Raw genomic sequence first — 18576 nt, forward strand, 5'->3', positions numbered from 1 at the left:
TCAAAACAAGAGCCAAAAACGGAAAAGTCATCCATAAATACCTCAAGGTTTTTCTCCACCATGTCAGAAAAGATGGAGAGCATGCACCTCTGGAATGTGGCAGGTGCATTACATAGACCGAACAACATCCGTCTATAAGCAAAGACTCCAAAAGGGCAGGTGAAGGCTGTTTTCTCCTGATCTTCTGGTTCCTCTGGAATTTGGTTGTACCCAGAATATCCATCCAAGAAACAGTAGTAATTGTGACCCGCCAATCTTTCCAACATTTGATCAACGAAAGGAAGTGGGAAGTGATCCTTCCTTGTGGCAGTATTTAACCTCCGATAATCCACACACATTCTCCAACCAGTAATGGTTCTAGTTGGAATCAGTTCATTTTTCTCATTGTGGACTACAGTGATACCTCCCTTTTTCGGAACTGTTTGCACCGGGCTTACCCAAGCAGTATCCGAAATTGGATAAATCATACCAGCATCAAGAAGTTTCACAACTTCCTTCCTTACAACTTCCTTCATTGTTGGATTGAGCCTCCTTTGAGGCTGCCTTACTGGTCGAACTTCTTCCTCCATGAGGATTTTATGTGTACAGAATGAGGGATTAATACCCTTCAAATCAGAAATTGACCATCCTATAGCAGTCTGATGGTTCTTTCAACACCTCAACCAGTTTCATCTGTTGTTCAGAAGACAATCCCTTGTTGATGATAACAGGGTAAGTCTCATTCTCACCCAAGAAGATATACTTGAGAGTTTCTAGAAGCTCCTTCAACTCTACCTTTGGTGTACCATCTTCCTTGTCAAAATCTTTCGTTTCAAGGACTTCAAATAACTCAACCTTTTCTTCCTTCAAAGGAACTAATTCATGCATTTCAAGTTCTTCCTCAGATTGTTGACTGGAAAATACCTCTTCTTCCACTACTTGCTCTAGAATATCAAGACGAAAACAATCACCTTTATCAGAAGATTGTTTCATGGAGTCAAAGATGTTGATGGTGATGGTCTCATCATTCATCCTCAACTCTAGCCTGCCATTCTCAACATCAATCATGGCTCGAGCAGTAGCCAAGAAGGGCCTTCCCAATAATAGGGGCATTTCAGTACCCTCTTCCATGTCTAACACTACAAAATCTGCTGGGAAGATGAACTTGTCCACTTTAACAAGAACATCTTCAATAATTCCACTCGGTCTCCTCAAAGATCTATCAGCGAGTTGAAGTGAAACCATAGTGGGTTTTAATTCAGTAATTCCCAAAGATTTGCAAACAGATAACGACATCAGGTTAATGCTTGCCCCAAGATCACACAATGCCCTGCCAACATCAGTATTACCAATAGCAATGCGAATATTGAAGCTACCTGGATCATTGAGTTTGGGTGGAAACTTCTTCTGTATGATGGCACTACACTCCTCAGTGAGTGTGACTGTCTGGCATTCCTGCAGCTTATGTTTTCTGGATAACAAGTCCTTCATGAACTTGGCATAATCGGGCATGTTAGCCAGAGCTTCAGCAAAAGGTATGTTTACATGCAACTTCTTGAAGATATCAAGAAATCTTGCATATTGCTGCTTTTGAGCATGCTTCTTGAATCGTTCTAAATAAGGTGCCATGGCTCTCACATATTCCGGATTCAACTCAAATTTCTTCCTTTCAGCAACTATAGGTGGCTCTTCTTCTTCACCTTTCTGAACAGTTTTCTCAACATCAGAAGGAATTATCACTTCTTTTTCTGTCTCATTGACCTCCTTAAGCTTCTCATCAGCTTCTACATTTGTGCTTGGCTTTTCTGGAGCTGCTACCACCTTACCACTTCTAGTTGTGACATCCATACAATCTTCCTTGGGGTTGGTAACTGTATTGCTAGGGAAGGTACCTGGAGCTCTTTCTGCAAATTGCTTAGCCAGTTGGCCAATTTGATTCTCCAAGTTCCTAATAGAAGCATTGGTGTTTTTGGTATTTGCTCTAGTCTCCTCCATGAAAGCATTTGTGTTCTTGGTATTGGCTCTAGTCTCATCCATGAAAGCATTGGAATGCTAAGCCATTTGTCCAATTAACTTCTCCAAATCAGAAAGTTCCTTCTGTGGAATAGGAGGAGGTTGCAGATAATTGTTGGAACTATAGTCAAGACCACCTCTTTGACCTCTCCTCTGAAAATAACTTCCAGAAGGAAAATTCTGATTTCTTGAAAAATTTTGTTGGGGCTTCTGTTCATACCCCCATTTACTTGCAACTACTGTGGATTATCACCCATTAGAGTAGGACACTCATTAGACTCATGAGCTTCCTTACAATATTCACAAACCACAGGAGTTGATTGAACCTTGGACACTTGGAAGTTTTTCAAACTTTTCATTTAAGCTGTCAAACTTTTTGGACAACAGCTTTTGTTCAGCAAGCATAGCATCATTGCTTTCCAGCTTTATCACTCCTTTTTTTATTTGAGCTGATACGCTCTCATTCTCATTCCTTGCCAATTTCTTTATCAAGTCAATAGCTTGTTCAGATGTACTCTGTCGAATAGAACCTCCAGCTGCACTATTAATCACCAACCTTGTTTCAGGAGATATGCCATTAAAGAAGATCGCCACCTTTCCGTCATTATCTCCCTCATAGTGCGGACACTTTCAGATAAGTTCCTGGAATCTCTTCCAGGTTGCACACAACGATTCTCCTTCAAGCTGGCGGAAGTTTGTGATCTCATTTACCAGCTGGTTGTACTTCTCCATAGAAAAGAACTCGGCAAAGAACTTTGTAGACAAGTCTTCCCATGTCATGATACTATTAGCTGGCTGCCTTTCTATCCATCTGAGAGCTTTTCCCTTAACAGCAAAAGGGAATAATCGAAGCCTGATAGCATCGGCAGACACTCCATTGTGCTTGGTAGTGTCACAGATCATCAGAAATCGATCTATGAACTCATGAGGATCTTCCTCCTCAGCACCAGAAAACTGAACCCTTTCCACCAAAGAAATCAAAGATGGCTTCAGCTCAAAATTGTTTGCCTCCACCGTCGGCCTGATTATACTTGAGTTTGGCCTATTGAACACCAGAGTCAGAATGGTGTCCAACAATCTTGGAGGTGGGTTGTTTGCATTGTTGTTACCCGCCATTTCTTATATTGGTTGTACAGGTTCGTTCTTAAATTCTTCCCAAATTATTTGCTTGGCAACTTTCCGCAGTCTCCTCTCAGTCCTTGAAATTTCTGGATCAAATACAAAGTCTGTAGGAGGAAGTCTACTATGCATAAAACTCAGAAAAATATGTTAGTAGCACCTGCAAACACAGAACAAGATAGAACAAAATAAAATAAAATAAATAAAAAAAAATTCAATCTCAAAGATCAACGGTTATTTGTAATATTGGAATTAGCAATCCCCGGCAACGGCGCCAAAAACTTGATGCTCTCCGGCAAGTATACCGATCGCACAAGTAATATAGAAAGTAATTAGAGTATCGTCTCCACAGGGATTGTAAACCAAGTACTACAATAACCAGTCCCCTTAAGTTGGAAAACTCGGTTTGTTGTTTGGAAAAATTGAGAATTGATTTTGAGTAACAAAAAGAAATAAAAGTAAAGACTTGTTTTTGAATTTTTATTTAAGAGAAATAAAACAATAACAATAAGAATTGATTTTAAAAATATGAGAAAAATATTGTAGCTAGAGCGCACTCACCTTATGATCCCCACTTCTTACTTTGGATTGATTCACAATACTTATTCATATAATTACTCGGATAAATTATTATCTAAAAATATTTATTAGTTAACCCTCAATTCCTTGCAAGATTAACCCTTTAATCCCCAATTGGAACCCCAATTCCTTGCAATGTTCCTTATGGTATTAAGCAATGAACGCAATAATTTAAGCATCCGCAATTAAATACACAGCTATTCCTAGCATGCATACCAATTGTTGTCCTACCCCCTTTCAAGATCAAAACTCCAATATTCCTATCTAGGGTTCTAACCCTCAAACTATTCTCAACTATCAGATTGATCAGTTCTAATAAAGAAAATAGAAAATACGCACAAGGTAGAGGCAAAGATAATTATATAAATGAATAAAACTACATCAATCCATCGTAACAAGGGTTCACATAGGGCTCGTGACCCTAACTACAATAAAAGAAAACTAGCCAAGCATAATCATGGCTAAAAATAATTCAATATTCAAAAGCATAAAATTAAGGAGAAAAGAGAAAAAGAACTTGATCCTAGGAATCCCCTCAGAGCTCTGCCGTCGTCTCTCTTCAGAAGAATAGATCTGAAAACCTAATTCTGTCATAGGGATCCTATTTATAAACCTCTTTTCCTTCTTCCAAAAATACCCTTCGCGCAGCACGATACTTCTTTCCCGCAAATCGGCGCCAGTTGGCGCCGGTACGGCGCCACTTAGCGCCATTGTGAAAAAGTCGGAGTCATTTTCTCGAAAACTGGCGCAACTTGGCGCCATTTTCCTGGCCAACTTATGCTGCACGGTGGCGCTACTTGGCACCATTCCTATTCACTTTGGGCGCCTAGTGGCGCCACTTCCTTTACTTTGGGCGCTGGACAACTTCATGGCGCCACTTAGCATGAGTTTGGCGCTAAGTGGCACCAAGTCACTGCCATTTATACCATGCAACACGATGCAACATGGAACTTTCCTCTGTGTGGAGCCGTGTGTGGAGTCGCGTCAACAGGCTTTTTATCATTTGTAATTTTTCCGCATTTTACCCGTAAAAACACAATTAATAGGTGAGAAATATTATTGAAAAGAAAGAATCAATATAATTAGCAAATATGTATTTAAATTGCTCTTTTATGACTCACTTCTTATCAATTTTAACACAGAAAATCACACTTGCCAGAGGCACATCACCGAGGTAAAAGAAAGAAAGGGATGGGTGTAACACCCAGTATATATCCGGAAGTGTTATCATTACATCGTATTAAGCGGTGCTTAATTAAAAATGCAGAATATTCTTTTTCTTTTCGATTATGACGTCATTATCAATTACCAACTTGCTTACTTAATCAATTTCATAAAATATCGCCTAAATGTAAATTGCAATAAGACATCTACTGAAATACCTCAATATAACATATAAAGTGAGTATCTAAATCACAGATCTACATCACGTAGTCCAGACAATATCCTGATACATTATTATAACTCCAAATCAAACTAAGACAAAAACCAGTCTATGTGTCATGGACAATCCCCATGCTCATCAAATAAACAGCGTCTCAACAAGGTAAAACATAATCATAAATTGAAGCTAACAACATAAAGCAGCATCCAACATGTCAGCATAAATACAGCAAATCTAACTCAGCTCCGGCCTCCAGCCGCCTGAGGTCTCAACATTACCTGAACCTGAAATAAGCGCCCTAAACGTGGGGTGAGATCTCTAAACTAGAAATCTCAGTAAGACAAGGGGTCCTCAAGGATCTTCCACCCCAAGCTCACTTACATGTGCAATATAAGTTCTAAAAGCATTTATACCAATATCAGTTCCAAAACTATGCAGTGCAACATATATCTATGGCATGTGTGTTATCACTATTCTACTGGCCAGAGAAATGCAGGAATACGTCTATCTCCTACATGCATAAGTGGAAAACCTCCATGCATATCAACAAGGCACTAACATATAACAGCTCAACAACATTTCCAAAACATCAAAAGCATGTAACACAACATGCATATAACCATATCCCTATGGGACATGGTGGAACCACAACATGGCTAAATCGAGGACACGAAAGCTTACCTTGCAAGCTCACTATCCAATGCCAAGAGTCCTCACAGCTCAAGTCCAACTCACAGCAGATCACAATCTGATTTAGGACCAGCAAGTGTATCAACATACATAGCTCAAAAGCATTAACATAAAGACTACGTTCTCCTTTAACGATTTACGTCTTAAGGCTTCCAACAAAGCCACAAGCCCTTAATCACATGATTCTGACTTAGTTTATTAATTACAGAAGTTCAACTTCATCAATCTAGGGTCCACAAACCCACAATAGCCTACTGTACACACAACACAGCTACTGCTCTTCGAAATCCCAGAATATCCGGATATTACTCGAGGACATATCCGGATATGCAATATCCGGATACCTCACTGACCATATCCGGATATACAATATCCGGATATCCAGATTCCCATATCCGGATATCCAATATCCGGATATCAAAATCCTCATATCCGGATATCCAATATCCGGATATTTCAAGGGCAGATATCCGGATATTTCACGACAGAATGCAGAAACTGTATTTCGTGAAGATATCCTTTAAAGGTCCAACCTTTAACCCTAAAACACGTCCAAGGATCCATTTTTAAGCATAAACAAGTTCACATAGGTGTTGGACGTTTTAACCTTTAACATGCAAAGACTTCATCTTTAAAGCATTAAAACCCATGATCAAGTGAGGGGACTTACCCAAGGCTCACAAAACAGAAAGGACAGTGCTCTTGGAGCTCACCAACAGCTCCTCAAACTCAGACTATGATGGTGCACGAAAATGGCACACCAAAGGTTGATTCTTTCTTCACAAAGGTTACTCCTTGGTCCCCAAAAATGCAAGAACCAAGCTCCCTCAAGCCAAACCCACAAGTCAGCAGCCCAAACCTCCCTTGCACAGACCTTCTAACTCAGAAATAGTGCTCTACACACACCCACAAGACACCCCATTATGTGTTTGATGAAGAAACCAAGAAGAAAGGTGACTTCTTGGCTCTCAAAGTGAAGAGGAATGAAGGAACAGCAATGGAAAAGCACTCAGCAGCTCAAGGAGGCAGAAACTCACGCACAAGGCTCAAAAAACTGACCTAGGATCATGTGCCAGCCTATTTATAGGCGGTTTAAGTTTTAATCGCGCAATATTAGCTCTAATAGCTACGCTTAGCATTTTAACCCCAAACTTTGGATTCTTAACCTACTCAATTTTACAAGAGTTTTTCATATTTTTATTATATTTTTCTGAGCACCTTTCCGGTACGCGCTTTTCTTAGCCAGTATCAGTTTCTAGCACCAGTTCTCATTATTTGGACTTGAAACTCGTTTTACAAGTCCTATATAATATTCTAGTAATTATCATACACTTACATTAATTTTCCGGAATACTTTTTCGGTACGCATTTATACCGACTAGCAGAACCGGTATCTGCACTTTTCTACCGAAAAACGACTTTCAGCATTCTAAACCACTTACTACATTTATTAAGACTCATAAATGATTATTAGGGTCAATTATGGAATCATTTTCTTTTTTGCATAATTAATTAATTAAATTCCTTAATTAACGGTGCAGGTTCTTACACTGGGTCACCCTTCGAGGTGCTCCAGACCGGGGTGTTTTCATTCCATTTACTCAATCTTTTAAGGGCTTCAAGAATGCTTATTTCAAAGTGGTATCTCGTTCTGATTTTCTTCCCTGGTTCGCCGAGGAATGGCTGGACGATGGGGGTCTGGCCTGTCGGTTTGAACTTTACTGGATGCAAAATCACTATCAACGGTGTCCTGGGGATTATATTACCCCAGAGGTAGCTCTTTCTGAGTCAGAAAGGCTGGCAGCATCCGTGTTGGTAGGATATGCCAAAGAATTTGGCATTATTGACCTTAGTCAGATTGTAGATAAGTTTGGAGATGATCTCCTCTGTGAACTCGGTATATAGTTCCCCTTATATGTTTATCCACTTTCTTTGTAATTTTCATTCTGATTTTTGGCTCTCCTGTAATTAGCATGACAAGCTCAGCATACAAGAATTTTTTGCCCAAGCCCAAGAAGACTTCTTCAAAGGGAAAGGCAACTGATGAATCCGCCCTCGACGTCGAAGTGACGAAGAAGAGGCGTTTCGATGTTATGGCCGGAGGCAGCTCGTCTATTGTGGGTGATACTGCTATCTCGTCCGAGGTTTCTTCTCCTCAACTTACTCCTTCCGTATCACCACCTCCACTCCCTACCTATGTTACTCATGGGGATGTTGTTGTTTTGGAACCTGGGGAGCTGTGGAAGGTAGGGGTCTCAGACCGGCTTAGGGCCACCCTGAAGCCTCCTCAGCAACTCATGGGAGGTTCGCCTTTGACTCCCGAAGTCAGTTCTATGCTAGCTCAGATGGAGGAGGAAGCATTGAAGACAACTTCCTTAATCCAATCTTTTCAGGATCTTCATCAGAGGCTCGATTTGTCTTCTGCCTCCAACTCTTCGCTCACCATTAAGATGGATGAGCTCTTGGGGAAACAGGAGGAGCTGTGCAAATCGAAGTCGAATTTAGAAGTGAATTTTGATGACCTATCCATTGAGTTGGACGAGGTTAAGAAGGCTTTGGAGTCGGCCAATACTAAGGTGGACGGCTTGCGTGCTAAGAAGGATGCTCTCTCGAAGTCTATGCCAGATAAAGATGCTCAGCTTCAAAAATTGCAAGTCGACTTTGAGGAAGCTCGGGCAGTCATTGTAAACGCTGTTGTTGAATCCTTTACAAACGCCATCGAACAAGCTAGGGTCCTTAACCCCGGTCTCCTCACGGATGGGATGGATGTTTCCTATGGCGTGAAGGATGGTTCAATCGTTCCTGCCACTCCGGGATCCGAGTCTCCTGAGGAAGAGAAAACCGAGGCTGAGGCTAATGAAGTCGTTCTTTCGCGTGATGCAGAATGAAGGGGTCAAAATGCCGACCTTAATATTGTATCTTCTATTTTTGGGGACTTTCGTCCCTTTTTGCGTTTGTATGAACCTTTTGCCGCTACATGTCAGCTTTTTGACTAGCGAATTTATTGTCATTTATATTTTTGAGATTGTTGCTTTGATTTACTTTCCGTTTTAATCGCATCGTGGGGTTCAATTGCAATCTCGTTTTGTTGTACTTTGACTTATAATTGCCGAGATACGAGGTTATTTTGATCGATTTGGAATAAGTTTTGTTCATCAACAAAAAGTATTCTTTTTAGATCGTTAAGCTCGAGGGCTTTTATTATTCGAATAGAGATCATCATAAATTTGGTGGGCTATATGACACAATCCCATTGTTCGATCAGAATTAATGTACCAATCACAATAAAAATAATTAATAATGGAGAAAAATGGATATTTAATTTAGGTATCAATCATAATTAAAGTACCAATCATATAGGACATTTTTTTATACGTGTCTCCATCATAGTTGTCATGCCGGCTTGGTTCATATCCTTCTGTCTTACAATAATTTGACTAATCAAAGCTTAGCTCATCCAATATTTTGAATACCCTCGTGCTGAATAATGGGTATGACTTTTATTTAAAATAAAATTATAAATTATATAATTTTGAAAATATATATATATATATATAATATTAAAAAAATTTCTTTTTAAAAAATATATCAATACATGTATTATACTCCTATTAATAGGATGTAAATATTAGATAGTATATATATATATTTTTTTCATCAGAAAGATGTTTGAGTTAAGAATGAACGTGTGTAAACGTGAAAAGTATAAACATTGTTAAAGAAATTACTCTAAATAAATTTTTTAGAGATATGGTATGAGGGTAAGTATTATCAATTGTTAGTTTTGTTCAGTGTTTAAAAATCCGGCTCCGCCATCGACTCGGCCGAAGTCAGGGGTTACAGGATTCAAACTGGCATGACACAATAATCGCTGAGGTAGTCAGCTACTATGGATGAGACACGTGTCACTTCTCAAGTGGCTGGACACACAACCCAAAGCGCTGAGATTAGGGGTGAAACTAGGTCGGGCCGACCTTCAGGGGCCTATGGCTCGACCTACATCAGGTTAGACCTGACCTAGTATATTTCGTATAATAGGTCGGGCTCGGGCCTTAAAAAAGCTTGTTTAAAAAAAAGGTCGTAGGCCCACTTTTCGGCCTCTAAGCCTACAGGCCGGGCTAATTGTACTATTTATTTTAAATAAAATAAAATAAAATAGAGTAAATATGCCTTGAAGAAAAAAAAAGATATAAATTTAATCAATTGCAATTATTTATAACTTAATCATATTCGATTATATTTTAATAGAAATCTTACTTTATTTCTTATATAGGAGGAACCAACATCTCAACATGTTAGATTGTGTATATGAATATATTAAAAGATTTTTGGCAGAGGTTATACTTACTACAAGCATCATGATGTGTTTGTTGGATTCATGTAGTTATTTTAATTTACATAGTATGGATTTGTTTGTTGGATCTGATGAAATATATGTTATTTAATTTGAGCATTTTGCTTTTGAAAATGACTTAAATGCATATTGTATTAGTTTTGTTATGATTCATGATTCTGTTTGGACGTTGAAATTATAATTTTTGGTGTAACAACAGAATTTGAGTACTTTGTAAAGTTAATTCATGGTTCTGCTTGGAAGTTAAAAATTAACAGGCTAACGGACCAAGACATGCCATTTGTTTTTTTCATAAACGGGTCAAACCAGGTTAACAATTAGACTCATACTAGGATTGGGCCGGGCCAAATTAAAATTTTTTGACGTAGGCTTGGGCTTTTTGGGGCAAAGCTCGGCCCAGCCCAGCCTACTTTCACCCCTAGCTGAGATAGTCAGCTACTTTGATCTCCAGCCACTAGAAAAGTGACATGTGTCCTGTCTATAATAACTGACTATCTCAACGACTATAGTGTCGTGACAATTTGAGCAAAAAAATTCAACTCTATAATATTCAAATACATTATATTAAAAAAAGGATAGTACGGTCAAGCCCTATAAAAGAAGTCCTAAATCGGTCCTATAGTCTATAAATTGGCCCAGGATGTCTTCATCATCACAGAATTGAAAGCACAGACGTTATCAAAGGCTTATCGCTTTATATCTAAAAAAGTCTATGCAGAACGGTATACAGAATATCTCTTCTGTGATTTTTACACTAATTCTTTCATTTTCGTGCCTTGTGTTCGGTGTTGTCCAGGTTCCATTAAATAAATGAAGGGATTTCGAAATGTCATCTAACATGAATCTATTTCATTTTCCTGCATAAACAATATTGGTGGGTCCCATTATTTTTATAAAAAATCAAAAATCAAAATATTTGCTACAGAGTTTTCGATGTCTCTATAGCATGATCCAATGAATTTGTTGTAACATAACAATTACAAATCCCATAAATGAATCCTATTATATCCAAATTTTAAAAGAGTTTTATTATAGGAAAAATAATTGTGTTATATTATAGAGATTCGTTTTGTGTACCGAAGTTTTTTTTATCTTTGTTTGCTACAGGCCCCACAAAATGGTGTGCGTAGAAAAAATTTTATGGTCATATTAAATGATGAATACAAATCCCATTTTAAAATAGGCTAAATTACATGAAACCATCTTACATTTTAGGGTGTTTTCATAATACTATCTGTAACGACCCGAAATTTAAATAATTAAAAAACAATGGAGTCGCCACCAATTTTATTTACTTTGGAGAAATTGGAAAACCTTTTTATTGCAAACTGGTCTTTAAAATTATAGATCAAAGGTTCAGGAGTCTAATTATGCTCAAGGAATGGTGGAAACTTAATCTCACTGTACCCCTGACATATCCGTTTAAAAACGGTTACCTTAAATTAATTGTGTAAATTATTAATAGCTTTTTAAAAATATTTGCTTAATCCCTTAAAATAAATAAACATAATTATTTAGAAAATGAGAAGACTAAATTATTAAAATTTTATTTTAGCTTGACGAAAAGAGTTCCGCTCCGACGTATCCTCAGGTGCAGTGAGAAATTCAAAGCTACGTCGTTCTTTAATAATATTTGTGTGTTGGTTGGTTTTAAATTTCGGAGTACCAAGCTGTCACAGCTAAAATAATTCCGATCATGCTCAGGGTTGACAAGTCATCACGGCTAAATTACCCCTTTTTCTAAAAAATAAATTTTATATGATTATTTTCATTAATACGAATTTTGTGATGAATTTGAATAAACTCTGAATCACCAAACCGTCACGGTTAAATTATCCCTTTGTTGAAAATCTTAATGTTTTAAGTTTCATTATAAAAAAGTTTTAGATAAATTTGGAATCACCAAGCCGTCCCGGCTAAAATGGACCAAAAAGTTATAAGATTAACAAAGCGTCACGCTTAAATTTATCCCCATAATTTTAATATGATAATTTTATTTAAAAAAACTGATAAATTCTGAATGGGTTTTGTGTCATCAATAGTGTAATATGAAGGAATATTAATTACGAAATTGCAACATTGTTTTCGTGACCATGCAGACCATAGACCCAAAATGTTTGCTAATTTATAATATTAAACTATTCATTTCGTGAGAACCAAACGACATGGTTTAGTAATAAATCAAGCAATCCATACAGCAATTCTTAATTTATTAATGTAACCTACTGTATCTCCCTACATTAAGATCTCTTGGACACACGGCAAATGAAATGGAGATATAAAATATCAACAATCTTTTTATTATTGTTATTATTATTTTCTAATTTTTTTTAAGAAATGAAAAATATTTGTAGATAAACTAATAAAAGATTAAACTTATGAATAACGTATCAGGCCCGAGAAAAGATAGAGAATTTATATATATATATATATATATATATATATATATATATATATATATAGGGGTTTGTTTTTCTCACGTTGCATGAGAAAACAAACTCTTCCTACATATACCATAAAAAGGTGTGCCATTGATTTTTTTTATTTTTATTTTTTTAAATAGGTCCCATACATGATGTATTTATGACATGAGATTAAAATCTCTTACAACATAAGATTTATTTTTTCCATATATATATATATATATATATATATATATATATATATATATATATATATATTAATAATCTATTATTCTTTTTGTCTTATCTTCCTATATTCTTTTACTTTAACAATAGGACAATTGATAAAAGCTAAGACCATTTCTTGCAGTATTCTATACCCCATAGCTAAACCCCTATAGCTAATCTAAAGAACTAAAGACAAATAATACATTAACGGTTCTTCATCATTTTTTATTTCTTTATCGCCTTTTTTAAATAAAATAAAAATAAAGTAAAACTAAACTAGTTTAAAAAAGTTGCAGATCGAATTGCTTTAGGCTTTGTTTGGGAGTTTGGAGGGAAGGGGAAGGAAGAGGATCCAAGAGGGAAGGAAGAGAAGGAAATTAGAGGGTATTTCCTTCCCTTGTTTGGGAGTTAAAAAAATGATAAAGGAGGAAAATAGAGGGTTAATGAGACATTTTTATCATTTTACCTTTTTTTTAAAATTAATATAATTATTATATTTTACAAATTATATTAAATTTTAAATTTCTAACAAAATTATGTATGTACTTTTCACAACACAAAAAAAATCATATTTTCGATGAAATTTTTACGTTGCAAACGATAAAAATTTCATCACAAAATTATTTTTTTCGTCAGAATACTTTTTGTCGAAAAGCGACGGAATTTTTCAACTGATGAAAATTGTTACAAAAATAAATTTTCTATCGAAATTTTCGACAAAATTTATTTTCCATCAAATGTTTAAACGAAAAAAGAATTTTGTCAAAAATTTTGACGGAACGTTTTCCGTTCAAAATTTCGATGAAAATATGTTCTAACGAAAATTTCGACAAAAAATGTTTTGTTAGAAATTTTAAGGGAAATGTTTCATTCGAAACTTTTGACGAAATTTAGATTATGTAAAGAATTTTGACAGAATATTTTCTCCGTCAAAATTTTTTGACGAAATATTTTTCGTCAAAAAATTTTACGGAATTATATTTTTTCGAAATTTTTTGACAGAAATGCGTTTCGTTGAAAATTTTGATAGAAATATTTTTTATCAAAAAACTTGACGAAAATATTTTCCGTCGAAAATTTTCGATTGAAATGTGTTTCGTTAAAAATTTTGACATTTTTTTGCCAAAAAGTTTAACGAAAAATATTTCTGACAAAAACTTTTGGCGGAATTTAAATTCTGTTAAAAATTTTGATGAAATTTTTTTCGTCAACAATTTTCGATAGACATGTGTTTCGTTGAAATTTTTCGTCAAAAATTTCGATGAATATGTTTTTTTGTGAAATATTTTGGCAAAATTTAGATTCCGAATAGAATTTTAACAAAAAAAAAAATTCGTCAAAATTTTTACAGAAATATTTTTTGTCAAAATTTTGGACGGAAATATTTTCGATAAAAATTTCGACGCAATTTAGATTTTATCAATAATTTTGATTGAATTTTTTTTTCGTACACAATTTATGTTAGTAATTATGGAAAAATTTTGTTTTGTCTCTAATTTTGTCTTTTGTTTTGACCTATATGATTTTCATAAAAAATTTCATCACTATTTTTGACGAAATATTTTTCGTCAATAAATTCTGTCAGTATTTGAGACTTTTCTAATAATATCGTGTTTAAAAATGATTCACAATTATGTAGTTTTAACATTTTAATGCTAAGGGTAGATAAATAATTTTTAATATTTTTTCCCTCGAACCCTCCAAATTGGGGGAACTTTAATTTTAAGAAGAAGGAGGGTTTTGGAAGGTTTAGTAAAAATCCCCAAACTCTTCCCCTCCTTTTTTTAAACTCACAAACAAGAAAAGAGCTTACTAAAACCCTCATTTCCCTTCTCTTCCCCTCCTAAAACCAACTCCCAAACAAAGCCTAAGGGATGGGCTGTACAAGAAGCAAACAAATATTTATTAACCACAAAAAACATAAAAAAAACAAAACAAGATAATGAAAACTTAACCTACTCACAAATCAAAATTGAAAGATAAGGGAGTGATGCTAACGATTGGCGCAGTAAACGTTTCAACGACAACTCTTTCAGTATAGTGACTCCACGACAACTCTAGTTTGACCAGCGACGGCTATTGGAGAGCAGCTTCAAATAGGAGGTTGCAATTGTTGGAAACCGGTAGCATGGCGGTGGCTGGTTTGGCTTTGGTTGGCCGTGACTATCACTATGGTGGTGTATGTTTTTTTTTTGAGGTGCTTAGATGCATGTTTACATTATTATTTTTTGGTTAGGTAAAACTATTTGTCTCATGTGTAATATTATGTGTCAGTTGGTTTAATTAATAAAAAGGGCATAACGGTAATTGACGGTTTAAGGGAGTTGGGAAGTTATTTATGAATAAATAACTAGTAACAGATTCAGTTATTATAAGAGTTTTTGGTAGTTTTCTGAGAACAGTATCTTCAGAGAAACTCTCCTTCATTGTCTGCTCATCATAGTTGTATCCAATCACTGTCAAAGAAGATACAAGTAGGGAAAATGGTCAAGACTCTGAGAAAGGCATTCCACCAACAAAGTTCTTCTGCACTAATGGAGAAAGGTATATTTATGTGAAACTCATAAATTCTGAAAATCCTCTGTCATATTCTTGAATGATTACTGTTGAACATGAATAAATGTATTACTGATGAAATTAACTTACATGTGGTATCAGAGCATGGTTTAAGAATTTGTGTTTTTCCATAAATAATTATGAATGAATTTCTGATTCATAGGAATTTTGAAAATAAAATTCACGATCATCATTTGAATTTTGCGTTCATATTACGGTTTGCATATTGATTTGAAATGCATATTTCAAATACTGCATTTTGTGATGTCGTGATCGTGAGTTCTGAAGAAAAAATTTGAATTGACTTTATAATTCACAAAAGGATAAAACCCATTATTTCCATATTATCGATTTGGCAAAATGAAATCCATTCCTTTCAATTCAAAGTTACCGATTTGCAAAATAAAAGTGAAGTGGGATTCGATGGATATATATATGCATGAAGTTGCGTGAGATTTCCTGCCAATTGATATTTTCTCGGTTTCCGTGTTCAAATGGTTTTGAATTTACGAGACTTGTATACTGGCGTTTTGAATCCACTTGTATATATAAAGCATGCCAGTACATGTCACTGTCACAATACTTTTTTTTTTAAAACCATCAATGATTATGTGACGTGGTTGGATTAAAATTGAATGTGAAAATTTAATCCTATTATTGTTCATGAAATATTAAAATTTTGGAATTAATTATGACAGATTTGTTAGTCACTAAAGTGGCCAAATCTTGAAGAGTTGTTTTAATTTCAAATATTATGAATTTTATTTCAATTACCATGACTGTGATGCTGTGAATAATATGATATAATTATTCATGTTGTGGTATATTGAAATTCATTATTATAGAACAGTCAGGGATCAACCCAAAGGTTGATTATTTGTTTTATAAAATGAACCTGGATGTTGGTATTGTTGGCATATTTCCTCACATTTGGACATCCAAAAATGACAAATAATTATGATAGGGTATGCATCATTGCCAAATTATGTGAAATTTATATAGCATCATTATAGTTAATGTTGTATGTTAATGGATCCCCAAAGGTGAACATTGATATGCATTGAAGTTAGTATATTTGAATCTGTGAATTATGTTAGTATGTGACATGTATAACTCAAAGCATTAATGTTTAAATATTATTCCTTGCAGTACCTGTTGCCACACATTCCATGTTCTCAACTGTTGCAGTTTTTAATGGTCTGAACTTCTCTGAATGGAAAGAGCAAATCCAATTTTACCTTGGGTAATGGATATGGATATGACTCTTAGAGAAGAGATACCTGGTGCTATTACTGATGAAAGCACTGAGGATGAAAGGGACCATTTAAGAACTGTGAAAGATCCAACAGATTAAGTTTGATGTACATGAAAATGAGCATAGCAAGCAACATTAAGTCAGCTCTTCCACAAACTGAAAGTGCCATCGAAATGATGAAACTTGTGGAAGAGCGCTCCCAAACCGCTGATAAGTCTCTTGCTGGGACACTTATGAGTACACTGACCACCATGAAGTTTGATGGTTCGCGTACTATGCATGAGCATGTTATTGAAATGACAAGCATTGCGGCAAAATTGAAAGCATTGGGAATGGATGTGGATGAGAACTTCCTGGTGCAGTTTGTATTGAACTCATTAGCGTCTGAGTATGGTCCTTTCCAAATGAACTATAATACCATGAAAGACAAATGGAATGTGCATGAATTGCATAATATGTTAGTTCAGGAGGAAACCAGACTTAAGAATCAGGGAGCTCATTCTATCAATTATGTAAAGCATCAAGGAGCTGAAAAGAATAAAGGAAAGAAGCATGAGAAGAAAGGAGGAGGATGAGGACCCTTAAAGTGAATGAGGCCTCTTCTTCTAAAATCCACAAAAAGGAAAGTAATGCAAAGATGAGGTGCCATTTCTGTAAAAAGGAAGGGCATTTCAAAAAGGATTGCCTGAAACGTAAGGCTTGGTTCGAAAAGAAAGGTAAGCCTAGTGCTTATGTATGTTATGAATCAAACCTGGCTGAAGTTCCTTCTAATACTTGGTGGATTGATTCTGGTTGTACTACTCATGTTTCTAATACAATGCAGGGATTTCTTATGACCCAAACCACAAAGCCAAATGAAAAGTTTGTCCTTATGGGCAATAGAGTGAAGGTTCCGGTGGAAGTTGTTGGGACTTACCGTTTAATTATCGACAGTGGATTACATTTGGATTTATGTGAAACTCTTTATGTACCTAGTATATCTAGGAATATGGTTTCAATTTCCAAACTTGATGTTGCTGGTTACTCTTTTAAATTTGGTAGTGGTAGTTTCAGTTTGTACAAGCACAATCATTTGATTGGTAATGGTACTTTATGTGATGGATTATATAAATTATGTCTTGATAATCTTAATGCTGAAACGCTTATGACTCTGCATCATAATGTTGGTACTAAACGTGCCTTAATTAATGAATGTTCTGCTTACTTGTGGCACAAACGTTTGGGACATATTTCCAAAGAAAGGATGAAAAGATTGGTAAATAATGATATCCTTCCGGATTTAGACTTTACTGATTTAAATATTTGTGTGGATTGTATTAAAGGAAAACAAACAAAATACACAAAGAAAGGAGTCACAAGGAGCACTCAGCTTCTTGAAATTATACACACTGATGTATGTGGTCCGTTTGATGTTAATGCTTTCAATAAAGAAAAATATTTTATCACTTTCATTGATGATTATTCACGTTATGGTTATGTCTATTTGCTGCATGATAAGTCTCAAGTTGCAAATGCTTTGGATATTTATATTAATGAAGTTGAAAGGCAATTAGACAGAAAGGTGAAGATTGTCAGGTCTGATAGGGGTGGTGAATATTATGGAAGGTATGATGAAAGTGGACAACATCCGGGCCCATTTGCTAAATTTCTGGAAAAGCGTGGTATTTGTGCTCAATACACAATGCCCGGTACACCGCAACATAATGGTGTATCAGAAAGGCGTAATAGGACCTTACTGGATATGGTTAGGAATATGTTAAGTAGTTCTTGTTTACCTGTTTCATTGTGGACTTATGCTCTAAAAACTGCCATGTACGTATTGAATAGGGTTCCTAGTATAAGACACCTGCATGTTTGGGGTTGTCAGGCAGAGATTAGATACTACAATCTGCAAGAAAAGAAACTGGATGCAAGGACAATCAGTGGTTATTTCATTGGTTATCCAGAAAAGTCGAAAGGGTATAGATTTTACTGTCCTTATCATACTACAAGGATTGTTGAATCTGGAAATGCAAGG

General features: G+C 35.6%; 1 protein-coding gene across 1 annotated transcript; it reads right to left on the reverse strand.

The window, feature by feature from the left end:
* Window positions 1–612: 612 nt before the first annotated feature.
* Window positions 613–1974, reverse strand: LOC133303845 (uncharacterized). The gene is made up of 2 exons (XM_061503814.1): window positions 1525–1974; window positions 613–1434 (listed from the first exon to the last, which is right to left on the reverse strand). The coding sequence occupies exons 1-2, from the start codon at window positions 1972–1974 to the stop codon at window positions 613–615; spliced, it is 1272 nt and encodes a 423-aa protein (XP_061359798.1).
* Window positions 1975–18576: the final 16602 nt, after the last annotated feature.

This window comes from Gastrolobium bilobum, unplaced genomic scaffold, assembly GCF_033153095.1.
Source record: "Gastrolobium bilobum isolate Gb01-03AN ecotype WA unplaced genomic scaffold, APGP_CSIRO_Gbil_v1 utg59962, whole genome shotgun sequence".
Lineage (NCBI taxonomy): Eukaryota > Viridiplantae > Streptophyta > Magnoliopsida > Fabales > Fabaceae > Gastrolobium > Gastrolobium bilobum.

Excerpts from the sequence above, each read along its gene's own strand:
- LOC133303845 (XM_061503814.1), bottom strand. The coding sequence starts at position 1,974 with ATGGAGGAGACTAGAGCAAATACCAAAAACACCAATGCTTCTATTAGG. Across the intron at positions 1,435-1,524 it reads ATATCTTCAAGAAGTTGCAT|GAATGCCAGACAGTCACACT; the intron begins GTAAACATACCT and ends CATAAGCTGCAG.